This window comes from Leptopilina heterotoma, unplaced genomic scaffold (assembly GCF_015476425.1).
Source record: "Leptopilina heterotoma isolate Lh14 unplaced genomic scaffold, ASM1547642v1 Lhet_362, whole genome shotgun sequence".
Taxonomy (NCBI): domain Eukaryota; kingdom Metazoa; phylum Arthropoda; class Insecta; order Hymenoptera; family Figitidae; genus Leptopilina; species Leptopilina heterotoma.
The window spans coordinates 804,423-817,909 of NW_025111043.1; the positions used below are offsets into that span (position 1 = coordinate 804,423).

The following is a 13,487-nucleotide window of genomic DNA, read 5'->3' on the forward strand; positions in this document are numbered from 1 at the left end:
CTTATTGTTAACGATCAATTTCGTAAACAACTCAATCTACTGGTTTAAGGAAAGGAATTAATATACACAATTCACTTAAACGTTAATTTATTAAAATTTATTTTTAAATAGTGGATAATGAATAAAATGAGTTTAAAGTGTGAGTTAAAAAATTGAGTAGAGCTTACAAATAACGACTTGCTCTCTCAAAAGTGGCTAGGTAACTGACTAATAAAAGATGGAGAAAAGTGTTCAAAGAGGTTAAAATGAAAAATTTGACAACGCTGTACATAAATGAGAAACTTGGCAACAATGCGTACAATTTTGAAAAACGTGAGAAAATTTTGAAGATGGCAAGTTTTTGAGAAAAAACAGATTTTAATTTTATTGCACTCATTGGCCAGGATGTCGCGACGAGAGTCATAAAGGGCTTAAGATTCAGGCCTGAGTGGTAGAGAAAAAAATGGAGGTACCTGGATTCATTTCTAGCCCGTTCTCTAAGTTTTTCAGTTTTTACATTTTACATATGCCGACCAAATGTTTTTAAATTAACAATGATATTTCATTTTCGCTAGCGAAGAAACAAAATTCTCCATTTATAATTTTTATAATAGAAATAATATAAAATGAAAAAGAGCTTAAAAACAAGTAATCTCATTTCCTTGATATTAATTATAAATTATTTATTTTGTGTTAATATTAGAATTTAACACTGAACACATTCCCCCCTTTGAGAGATTTTAATAATAATTGATCAACAGCAAAAGAAATGTTTAAAATTAAGAATTTTTTTTTTCACAGAATTAAAATTTAAAAATGATTTTAAGATCAAAATTGAAATTCAAAAAATTTGCTGTTACTCAAAACACAATATTCTTATAGTCTTTAAACATCTTGTTTCTTCTCTGAATAGTCGCAAAGAAGGGGTGAGATTTTTCTGACATTTCTGTTAAATTCTCCCTTTGTTGTTTTCACTTTCACAACACGAATGATACCGTCACTTCCTGGATAGGTTTCAATGATTCGACCCAAGGACCATTGACGAGGTGGCAAGTTGTCTTCTCGGAGGATAACTAGAGTGTCCTTTTTGATTTCGTGACTTCCTTTGTTCCATTTGGACCGTAGATTCTGCTCATTGATGTATTCCTTGTGCCATCTTTTCCAGAATTCTTGTTGTTTTTTCTGGATAAGTTCCCAAGTTGATAACCTGTTGATTGCTGTCTGCTCGAAGTTAGGTTCAGGTAAGCTCATTAGTGAATTGCCAGTTAGGAAGTGACCAGGAGTGAGTGCGATTAAATCATTAGGATCTGTGGAGATAGGAGTAAGAGGACGGGAATTTAGAATTGCCTCGATCTCGATTATCAGAGTATTGAATTGTTCGAATGTAACTAATTCATTACAAATTCTTTTTAAATGGTGTTTGAATGATTTGACGCCGGCTTCCCATAGTCCCCCAAAATTTGGTGAAAGTGGTGGAATAAAATGCCAGTTAATGCCCTTTTCGCTTAAATGTTGAAAAACAGTATCATTGTGTTTTTTCGATTGTAAGAATGAGTACAATTCCTTGATTTCGTTGTTTGCTCCTATAAAATTAGTCCCATTGTCCGAGTAGATATTTTTTGGTTTACCTCTTCTAGCAATAAATCGTTTAAATGCTCCAAGAAATCCTTCCGTGCTAAGATCTGTAACTACTTCCAAGTGAACTGCCTTTACAACTAGACAAACAAAGACACATACCCATACTTTAATTCGATTCTTGTTGCGATGTTTTTTCTCTTTGATATAAAAGTATCCACAGTAATCGATTCCCACGTTGTGAAAAGGTTTCGCTTCTGTGATTCTCAACTTTGGAATATTGCCCATGATATATTCACTCTTCGGAGGATCAGTTCTAACACAAGTTACACAAGTTTTAATAATTTTTCGAACTTGTTCTCGGCCATTTACAATCCAATAATTTTTTCGCAAAGCATACAATGTAGTTTGTGATCCAGCATGGCAGTTTGTGATGTGTTCATTCCTTATCAACAATGTAGTGATGTGATGATCCTTGGGTAGTAAACGAGGATGTTTTTCAGAGTAAGGTATATCTGAATTTTTTAATCGTCCACCTACACGTATGATACCATTATCATCGATGAACGGGTTAAATCCTTTCCATTTATGGTTTGGTGATAGACCTTGTTTCCTTTTTAGCTCTTTGATTTCCTCAGAAAATGCAGATTCTTGTACCAACTTAATGATCCTTTCGTTTGCTGTTAACAATTCACTAGCAGAAAGTGGACCTTTGTTTTTATTTTTGAACCGCAAACCAAAGGCGAATAATTTTCTTAAGAAGCCAATTGACGAAAATTTTAAAATCCATGGTGTTTCATTGTCAATTCTGTGTGAAGAATTGGATTCGAGAATCTCTTCATGTTTTGATTTGCCTTTCCAGTTGGTAATGAGACATTGAGTTTTTCTCAATTCTTGAGTTTCAGGCAGAATGGTTAATTCACTAATTGGCCAGTTAGATTCATCTTGGCTAAGCCAATTTGGTCCATTTTTCCAATTTATATCTTGTGTGAATTCATTAGGATATAATCCTCGTGAAAGATGATCGGCAGGGTTGTCTTCTGATCTCACATGTTTCCATTCTCCATCTTCAGTTTTTTGTTGTATATTTGAGACTCTGTTTCCGACAAACACTTGTAGTTTGTGTGGTGGCGTTTTAATCCAGTGCAACGCGATCATGGAATCTGACCAAAAAATTATTCGATTAATTGGATGTTTAATGGCCTTTCTAACTGTAGATGAAAGATCAGACAATAAAGATGCTGAACACAATTCTAAACGAGGTAAAGATGTAGTTTTAATTGGTGCAACACGGGATTTTGAGCAGAGCAACCGTGTTTGTGTTGTTCCTTGAGCATTTGTAGAACGTATGTAAATACATACACCATATCCCTTTTCACTTGCATCACAAAAGCCGTGAAGTTGAATATCCTCTGCTTCTGCAATAATTATTTTCCTATCGAATGAGATGTTGTTTAATTCAGTTAATTGAGTAGAGTATTTTTTCCAATCTGTAAAAATACTTAAAGGCACTGCGTCATCCCAATCAAGTTTTTCCAACCATAAACGATGAAGAATCATTCTTCCCTTTATTATTACTGGACCTAAAAATCCTAGCGGATCAAATATTTTGGATACTTCTGACAACATGATTCGCTTCGTCATTTTTAAATTTGTTGAGATGGGGAGAACCGTGTAAGCGATTTCATCTGTGTTTGACTTCCAATATAGGCCTAGAGTCTTGATGGTTGAATCTTCGGACAATTTTAACTTGACATTGACACTACCTTCTGGAAGACCTTCTAAGAGACGAGGGTCATTAGAGGCCCATTGGCGCATGTTTAATTGTCCTTTTTTCAGCAATTCAGAGACATCATCCCTTAATTTGATTGCTTCCTCGAAACTATCAGTTCCAGTTTGCAAATCATCGACGTAAATATCTTCTTTTATAACTCTCGCAGCTTCTGGAAATTCTTGACTGTAATCGTCAGCTAATTGTTGTAAACAACGAATAGCTAAAAATGGAGCGGCTGACAAACCAAATGTAATGGTATTCAATTCGAAAATTTGTTCCTTTCCGTTAACATCTCTCCACCAGATTTTTTGATATTTTCTATCTTCGTTTCTGATCCAAAATTGACGATACATTTTCTCAATATCACCAGTTAAGACGTATTGATGAGTAAGAAATCGAAGTAATAACGAAAATATATCAGCTTGAATAACAGGTCCGATCATCAGGTTGTCATTGAGAGAGAGGAAATTTTCGTCTTCTGCCGATCCGTCGTAAACAACTCTGAGATCCGTAGTGAGGCTAGCCAATTTTAAAACTGCGTGATGTGGCAAATAGAAACCTTCTTCTTCTTCCATTTCTTCTTAAATTGCAGTCATATGACCAAGGTCAATATACTCTTGCATTACAGCTGAGTATTTTTCTTCAATCTTTGGATTACGTTTAAATTTTCGCAGAAGAGATTTGAAACGATTTAAAGCTGCTTGTTTTGTTTTTCCTAAATTGGTTTCCTTTCCGTTGAATGGTAAAGCAACAATATATTTGTTGTCAGCATCTCGTTTGACGTTTTTCAAAAAATGGTCTTCACATGCTTGCTCTTCCTTGGACCAAATTCTGGTAGAAGAAATATCGTCCATTTCCCAAAAATTTTTTAATTTTCTTTCTATACCTGTTAACTGATTTTGTACCAGGGCCCTTGTGTTGTGTGTCGTATCCGATAATACACTTCCACCGATGAGCCATCCAAGACGTGTTTCTTGTAGTATCATGTCATAACAGTTGGATTCATTTAATCTAATTTGACCTTGACAAAATAAAGTAAGAGTCGTACCAACACTTAAAAGCATGTCTACAGGAGCAGGTTGATCAAATTTCGGGTCGGCTAATTGTAAACTCTTTGGAATATCAAGTTGTTCGCGAATCACTGGTTCGTTGGGAAACATACTTCCAATTTTTGGAACAGTCAAAAAATTTAATGTTTTTGAATATTTGCTAATTGGTCTTGGATTGAGAGTTAGCCATTCCTTCAATACAAAGTTCCAGTTTCTTCAGAGGTATGTTTAATCTTCTGGCTAAATTTTCTGTAATGAAGTTTGAACTAGATCCAGTGTCTAAAATCGTACGGCAGCGAATTGGTTTTTGGTTTATATCAAGTACAGTAATAAGTGCTGTAATAATGATATCTCGAGATGGTAGATTAGCAACAAGAGCTGTGACAACAGGGACAATGGATGGTGACTTTGATAATAGTCAAGATGAAGCTTGTCTTGATTGTAATTGTTCTTCATTTAGATGGACGAGATCATTGTGCCTCTTTTTACAAATTGAACAATGAGAGGCCTTGCAAAAACGGGTGCGATGAGTATTTTGAAAACAATTTAAGCAGAGACGAACATTTCTTGCTGCTTGGATTCGATCAGGTGCATTTAGTGCGAGAAATTTGTCACATTTATCCACTGAATGGTTTCCATTACAAATAAGACACTGTTGTTCTATGGTTGAAGTGATAAGTGAGTGAATTTTTTCAGTGTTTTTGCTCTTATTAATCGAACCTTTATGCTTAGTGTTTGAGTTATTTGTCGAATTAACATTCCGGTCTACCGAAGTTGTTCTGATAAATGTTAAGCGAGTAGCTTGTTCTCTCAAAAAATTCAAAATATCTTCATAATTCGGAACCTTATTTCCCTGCTTTGAACGATTCCATTCTCTTTCAGTCTCTTTGTCTAAACTACGTAAGATGACACGCGAGATGATAGTATTCCAATTTTCAATTTTTTCACCAAATGCCTTCATGGCAAGTAATTGTGTTTGTATGTGGTTAGTTAATTTTCGAATTTCTTCGGCTGAACTTTTCTTCATCACGGGAGTTTCTAACAGTAAATCGCAATGACGAAAAATAAGTACGTATTCTATGTCGTACGTTGATTCCAGCAATTTCCATGCAACAAGGTAATTTTCATCCGAAGGTTGAAACGCGTTTATTGTTTTTTCTGCTTCTCCAGTGAGAGTTCTTTTTAAATAGTCTAATCTTTGCGCATCTGTCAAGTTTTCACGATTGTGAATAGTTTGAATGAACCAGTCTCGATACATTCGCCAATTTTCTAATGTGCCATCGAATTTTTTAGCCTCTATTTTTGGAAGAGAAGAGAGATAATCAGATGATGCTGATTGTGAATATGTCGATCCTGATCGCGGGATTGAAGTTGCGCGGTTACGAAGCTCTGTTTCGAGGTTGGGTTCCTTGAGTTTTCTTATTAAAACCTTAATTTCTTCAAAATCAAAATAAATATTTTCTTCCTCTTCTTCGTGATTTTTGTCGGGCTCAAGTTCAATGAGTTCTAGTTGAATTTGTACTAACTTTATTAATTCCGAATCGATTATTGACACGTGACGTTCTGCATAATCCGCACTTGCATAGACTCCTCCTTCTTTTAAATAATTTAATAATTTCGTGATTCTACGCTTTAAGTTGCCGCGGTTTTGAACTAAAGTGCTCCGTCTGGCCTTTTGAACTTCGGTTAATTCTGACATTTTTATTTATCGAGATCTAGAGGACAAAGGAGGAAAAATAATAGATATGAAGGAAAGACAATTACAACAATATAATGAGCTTACCTTTGCTGGTCGTTGATGATTGTTGGTAGGTGGATGGCGATGTTCCAATCTCAGCTCCTTCTCAATCCTTGACTGCAGCTGCTTCACTTGTAAATTGTCCTTTTTGTTAACAGTTAATATTCTCAATAAATTAATGAGAAACACTGTCCACTTTACACACTTGAGTTCTTTCTCAGTAAATGATTTAGAATTTGCAATAACGAAAATAAAGTTTTACTGGTAAATTTGTTCACTATCCGGCTCGAAGGACCATGAAAAATGTCTTTGGTTTTAACGCGATAGCTACTTATTTTTTATATTAAATAAAGTTAGCCCTTCTTCAGGTTGTAAGTCCGAATATACATTTATCATGCACGTTAAAATTATTCCAAGACTTATTGTTAACGATCAATTTCGTAAACAACTCAATCTACTGGTTTAAGGAAAGGAATTAATATACACAATTCACTTAAACGTTAATTTATTAAAATTTATTTTTAAATAGTGGATAATGAATAAAATGAGTTTAAAGTGTGAGTTAAAAAATTGAGTAGAGCTTACAAATAACGACTTGCTCTCTCAAAAGTGGCTAGGTAACTGACTAATAAAAGATGGAGAAAAGTGTTCAAAGAGGTTAAAATGAAAAATTTGACAACGCTGTACATAAATGAGAAACTTGGCAACAATGCGTACAATTTTGAAAAACGTGAGAAAATTTTGAAGATGGCAAGTTTTTGAGAAAAAACAGATTTTAATTTTATTGCACTCATTGGCCAGGATGTCGCGACGAGAGTCATAAAGGGCTTAAGATTCAGGCCTGAGTGGTAGAGAAAAAAATGGAGGTACCTGGATTCATTTCTAGCCCGTTCTCTAAGTTTTTCAGTTTTTACATTTTACATATGCCGACCAAATATTTTTAAATTAACAATGATATTTCATTTTCGCTAGCGAAGAAACAAAATTCTCCATTTATAATTTTTATAATAGAAATAATATAAAATGAAAAAGAGCTTAAAAACAAGTAATCTCATTTCCTTGATATTAATTATAAATTATTTATTTTGTGTTAATATTAGAATTTAACACTGAACATTCATATTATATTGAATGAGCGCGAGAGACGCGTAAATTTGGGAACAGTGGAAGCAGCCTTGTTTCAGTCCTACATTAGGGTTCCGCAGCATTGATTGAACATTGAACGCCAATCTTCAACAAGGACTGGAGCGTCAGTCTTAAATAAGTGTTACATTATGGCTAGAAGCAACCTTGCTTCCGCCGTCCTACCGAGGCTTGATCAATGTTGACCAAGCCTCAACGAAGCTTTCGTAAAGCCTGAACCCAGCGTCAGTTCTCACCTGGGTTACTTAAATAATATAAATACAGTAAGAAAAGCTATCCGTCAGTCATAGGAAAGTATGGGAATCGCATAAGTCTGTCTCACTCCCACTCATGGGATATGACTGACGTGGTAGGTTTTCGTACTGTATATCTGAAAAAAAATTTTGTTTATAAAAAAGAAACAAAGTTATCTATTTGTTAATTAACATTGTTTGCAACAATTTAAATAAATTGTATTATACATTATTATTTGTCTGGTGGTCATGCTGGACTAATTAAAATTGATTCCAATCATCTGCAATGAAAAAATAAAAAAGTAAACAGGATTTTTTCTAAAAATATTGTAAATTGTTAACTTTGAGTAACAAAAAAAATATAAACAATTTAAAATTCAAAAATTGGTTTAGTGGGATCTCTTAGAAATTTTATCCCCTTTAATTTAAGACCAAGCCCATGAAAATCCGATAAAATTTGTAGGTTACAGACAATTTTGAAAAAAATGCCAATGCGCGCGGGGCGAGTTTAACGTCATATATAAAGCCCTACATAGCTGCAGTTTTTAATTAATAACTTTTTTTCTAATTGAGGCTCATTTTTTTTCGAAACGGTTTTACACTCGGAGACATTTAAGGAATAGAATACAATTTTAATTTTTTTGTTAGGACGTGAAGAACATATTTGTTTATTAACATTTTATAAACAAATTATATAAAAAATTATAAAAAATAAAAAAATTTAAAAACAAAAAATATATTCAAATAGTGCAATTTAAGACGAAAAAACCCATATTTTAATTTTAAAATCCGTCAACTAGAACTCGAGAAAAAAATTTGTTAATTTAGCAGTACTAAAAAATTCAATTGTTAATAACTTTTACAAAAATTTTTTTTTTGGCTTAATATTTTTAGGGATTCTTCTTAACCATATTAAGAGTCAAAAAAAACTATTTTGGTTCAAAAAGAAAATTTTTTAGTTTTAGGTGATTCGTTTGAGAAATTCTGACCCGAATATGTATTTATTTATATAGGGTAGTGCTTATTACTTCCGATTAATTAATACATTACTTAAAATCACAATAGAATAAAGTAATAAAAATGATTAATTTAATTGAGAAAATGTCAAAGCTTATGAAACTGAAGTTAACAAGATCTACAGGGAGTCCACAACAAATGTAGATGTCAGTGAACTTTTTCCATCTTTACATTTAAATACACTTGAAAAATATTTTTAATGTCCACAAAATGGCTTCAAAATATGTAAGTTTTAATTTTTTCGAATCTAAAAAAATTGTTTTGCGGTGTACGCTGTAAAAATCAAAATGCATATTTTTTTAAAAGAGATATTTTTTGAGGAAACAATAGGAGGATTTTTATTATTTTTCAATTTTTCGTAGCACTTGAAAGACAGATTATTTTTTATAATATTATAATATTATGGCTGTTTCTATTTCAATTCATGCAGGGCGAATAGGTTGAAGATTCTAAATCAAGTTTAATATGATTTTTCTTGTTTTTTAGGACAAATAAAGAGATACGTATTTTTTGGTTTGGCGAAAAAAAAATTTTTCGCAGAGTTATGAGTATTTGAAAATTTTAAGGCACATAGTGATTTTAGAGCTAAACAGCTGAAAAATTATTTTTAAATCTTTCTAGTTTTTACAAAAATCAATATTTTTCAATTCTGTTTCTTGATTTTAGTAGTATTTTTGATACTCTTTCTTTATAAAGTTGAAAATTTGAAAAATTTTGAAAATTAACAAAATGGCGGCCATTTTTTAAAAAATCAAAAAAGTCAATTTTCTCAAAAACATCATTTTTTAATTTTCTGCAAATTTTTGTGTGGTTTCTAGATGGAACAAGGAACTTTTTCCAAAAGGTCTCAGGTTCGCTAAAACTTTTTGGAAGTCGCTATAATTTTTTTTAGAAAATAAAAAAACTCATTATTTTGAGAAATGTGTCGACATGTGTGGACGTCTACATGAAAAGGGCCTATTTTGGCACTATTGGAGTTATCTATATGGGCGTATTCCTGGCAAAATTTGGAAAATTTTTTAGTGGTCTTAGAACTTTTTTGGTTAAAAATTCGCTGAGTTACGGAATTTCAAAATTCAGGACGCCAAAAACCTCATTTCGAGAAAAACGGAATTAAAGATTGCGATACCAACTAATTGTTGTATATCTGTTTCTTCTTGGAAGTTATTCAGATAAGAATTGTTTCCAGTTCAGGGCACTTTGAAGATAAAAAACCAACAGGTTTTTAATTTTTAAAACCACCCCCCCCCCCCCCTCTTAATTTTGAAAATACGAAAAATCGACAATATGGACCCTTTTCTAAAAAGGTAAAAAAAACATTTTTTACAAGATTAATGATTAGGTACAATTTTATTGTGTCATTTGAAGAAAAAGAATGTATATTAAACTTATTTAAAATTTTTTGACAGTCTCTACTATAAAAAAATTCACTTCTAGAAAGTTATTCAGATAAGAATTGTTTACAGTCCAGGACACCTTAAAGATGAAAAATCAAAAGGTTTTAAATTTTTCCACACCTCCATTTTTAAAATACGGATTACTTTTGAAAATGACCAACAAAATGGGCCTTTTTCATGTGGACGTCTACATATATATTTTTCATGTATACAAGGGTGTTCATCTTTTTTAATAGTGCTTTTGACACTTTTTCTTTTCAAAATTGAAAATTTTAAAAATTAACAAAATGGCGGCCGTTTTTCAAAAAATATTTCAATTTTCTCCAAAACTTTATTTTCTTTTTTTCTGAAAATTTTTTTGTGGTTTCTAGATAAAAAAATAACCCTTTCAAAAAAGGTGATTTTTCTTAGTAAAGTTGAAAAATTTCAAAAATTAACTAAATGGCAGCCATTTTTAAAAATTATTAAAAATAACTATGTTTATTTTAATATTTATTAATAAATAAAATATTAAAGATTAACTTTACTAAGAAAAAGTCACCTTTTTTGAAAGGGTTATTTTTTATCTGGAAACCCCAAAAAAATTTTTAGAAAAATAAAAAATAATGTTTTGGAGAAAATTGAGATCTTATATTTTTTGAAAAATGGCCGCAATTTTGTTAATTTTTGAAATTTGCAATTTTGAAAAGAAAAAGTGTCAAAAGCACTATTAAAAAAGATGAACACCCTTGTATACATGAAAAATATATATGTCGACACATTACTCAAAATAATGAGTTTTTTAATTTTCTAAAAAAAATTACAGCGACTTCCAAAAAGTTTTAGCGAACATGAGACCTTTTGGAAAAAGTTTCTTTTTCCATCTAGAAACCACACAAAAATTTGCAGAAAATTAAAAAATGATGTTTTTGAGAAAATTGACTTTTTTGATTTTTTAAAAAATGTCCGCCATTTTGTTAATTTTCAAAATTTTTCAAATTTTCAACTTTGTAAAGAAAGAGTATCAAAAACACTACTAAAATCAAGAAACAGAATTGAAAAATATTGATTTTTGTAAAAACTAGAAAGATTTAAAAATAATTTTTCAGCTGTTTAGCTGTAAAATCACTATGTGCCTTAAAATTTTCAAATACTCATAACTCTGCGAAAAAATTTTTTTTCGACAAACCAAAAAATACGTATCTCTTTATTTGTCCTAAAAAACGAGAAAAATCATATTAAACTTGATTCAGAATTTTCAACCTATTCGCCCTGCATGAATTGAAATAGAAACAGCCTTATATTATTTTTTCTCTATAAAAAATCGATTAATTTGTTATTATAGAATTAGTAATTTAAAAAATAGCTCCCAGGGATACCTAAGGAATTATGTGAAGAAGTACTGTACCAAATAAATTTCAGAACGATTGGTCCAGTAGATTTTGAGTTATGGCGTACACGAACTTTAAAAATAAAAAGTTTCAGAAAAACGCTTTAAACTTTTAAGGACCAGAATAAAAATATTCTACATTCAAGTGTCTACTTTTGTTTTGAAAGGATATTAGAAGAGGATTTTGTTCTCTAACTATGAGATTGCTTTTTTAGGGTGTATTTCGAATAATCTAAAAATAAGATTTATACAACAAAATAGAGCATTTGATTCAAAAATAATTTTTCTGGGTGTATATTCTTAAAACCTGGATAAAATTTCCAGGTCTGGAAAAGCTGGAAATTTCAGGAATATTTATTTTCGTATCAAGGGCGCAAAATAAGTGATTGCACCGAGGGCGAGATTTGGAAAACCCGTGGTGCGAACAACGTTTTTTGTCCTACCTGCATGGAAAGTATGGAAGACAATTTTTTTGCTGACTGTAAAGAGGAAGCAAAATGTTGATCTAATGTTCATTTAATTTATAACAATCCCCCATCTTGTTTATTTCTTGCTTATTTTGTTTTCTCCAAAAATTGTAGTTTTTAATTTAAATTATGTTTGAAGTAAAGAAAAACTTTCCAGGACTTATTAATAATTAATTTCTCAAACTAATCACATTTATTACACCACATTATACAACGATACACTGAATAATAATTTAAGCAAGCTAATCACAATAATGTATAGAGGCGATTGAATTTATTCCTCTAAATAATCTCGAGGTAAATATCACGTTCTTCGTGAAATTTATTGTACACTTACAAATATTTTTTGTTATCTTAATTATTACTCATTAGAAAGATTATACAATTGTTATTTAAAAAGAATAACAGTTTTAATATTGTTTTTATTATCTAGTTCAACAATACAAAGTTTTTTCTTCATCACTTATAGGAATATAAGAAAATTTCGTCACTTATAGTTAATTTTTTTTTTAAGAATTGAAAGTTTTTGAAAATTGAAAATCAGTGTTATTATCTTTTAAGTCATTATACTAATTTGTTTATTATATTAATCACTATTTCGTAAACTTTTAATTTTTTCTAATTTCTTAAAATTTTTGTTTTCATTAAGCCGAAAAATTTGTAATTTATTTTTCAGTTGAATATGAACTGAAAATGTAACATTAAGATTTTGTAATTTGTTTTAAATAATTTCATCTCTTCCGATTTAATTTTGCTCAGAAAAATTTTTATTACTTATACAAAATTTATTTTTTTATTTAAAAAAAACACTTGTACTTTACTAATTTACACAAACTTACAAAAATACTAATTTTTTAGACGTATAATATTTTTCTAAAATGAACATAATTGAATGGAAATAAATGTTGCTATTGTATTTTTGGATAAAATTGATTTAATATGACGAATGTAGATATGTTTCTCTTATTTTGTCTCGCATTTTTTAAGGAGGATTATAGAGACGAACGGTTTAAAAGGCTGATTTTGAAATGATTTTTTAGCTTCTGTCGGGGGCGTGGTATCCCTGGATATAAATTACTTGTTCGACAGTTTTGCGCGTATAGTAGATTTCAAATCTGTTTATCTGCGAAACTCCAGACGACATATCACTTTATCGTTATTTCGCGGAGTTTCAGACTGAAAAGACACATAAGTCACGACTAGAAACGCCCACAACAAGTCGCCTTTCTCATTCATCTCAACTTCTAATATAAACTATCAAATTGTCTGATACATCGACAGTTACATTTTTCAAAACTAAAATGACAAAAAGACGAAGAAAAAAGCGGCCTTTTTAAATCAGAAAAGAATCAATTTATTCGCAGTTTATCTTCAAACAAAGTAAATAATATTTTTCCTAACTTTCATTACATTAATCAATCAAGATACTTAAATGATTCACACAAAATTTAAATATCTTAAAATAAGTAAATAATTTTACAAGAAACTAAAATATAAAATTCATCCACATTAATAATAATAATTAATACACTTCAATCTTAAGTATGAAATGTTTTGATACAAGTTTAAATTAGTGAAAATGGTGTTGAGGGTCAAAAATATTTAAAATCGCATAAATAATAATTAGAGTTTTCATGAATCATAAATTTCAATTTACGCCAACAAGTTAAAATTAATTGCCTTGTTTCTAATCAATGTCTAGTAATTTAGAAAATTTTTAGTTACTTATCTTAAAAATAGTTTTTC

At 30.7% G+C, this 13,487-nt stretch overlaps 2 protein-coding genes across 2 annotated transcripts; both read right to left on the reverse strand.

Moving 5' to 3' along the window:
- Window positions 1-864: 864 nt before the first annotated feature.
- On the reverse strand, window positions 865-3,903 carry LOC122505692. Its single transcript, XM_043617475.1, has one exon. The coding sequence runs from the start codon at window positions 3,901-3,903 to the stop codon at window positions 865-867; it is 3,039 nt and encodes a 1,012-aa protein (XP_043473410.1).
- Window positions 3,904-3,909: 6 nt separating this feature from the next.
- On the reverse strand, window positions 3,910-4,488 carry LOC122505693. Its single transcript, XM_043617476.1, has one exon. It carries the CDS (start codon window positions 4,486-4,488, stop codon window positions 3,910-3,912), a length of 579 nt encoding a protein of 192 aa, XP_043473411.1.
- Window positions 4,489-13,487: the final 8,999 nt, after the last annotated feature.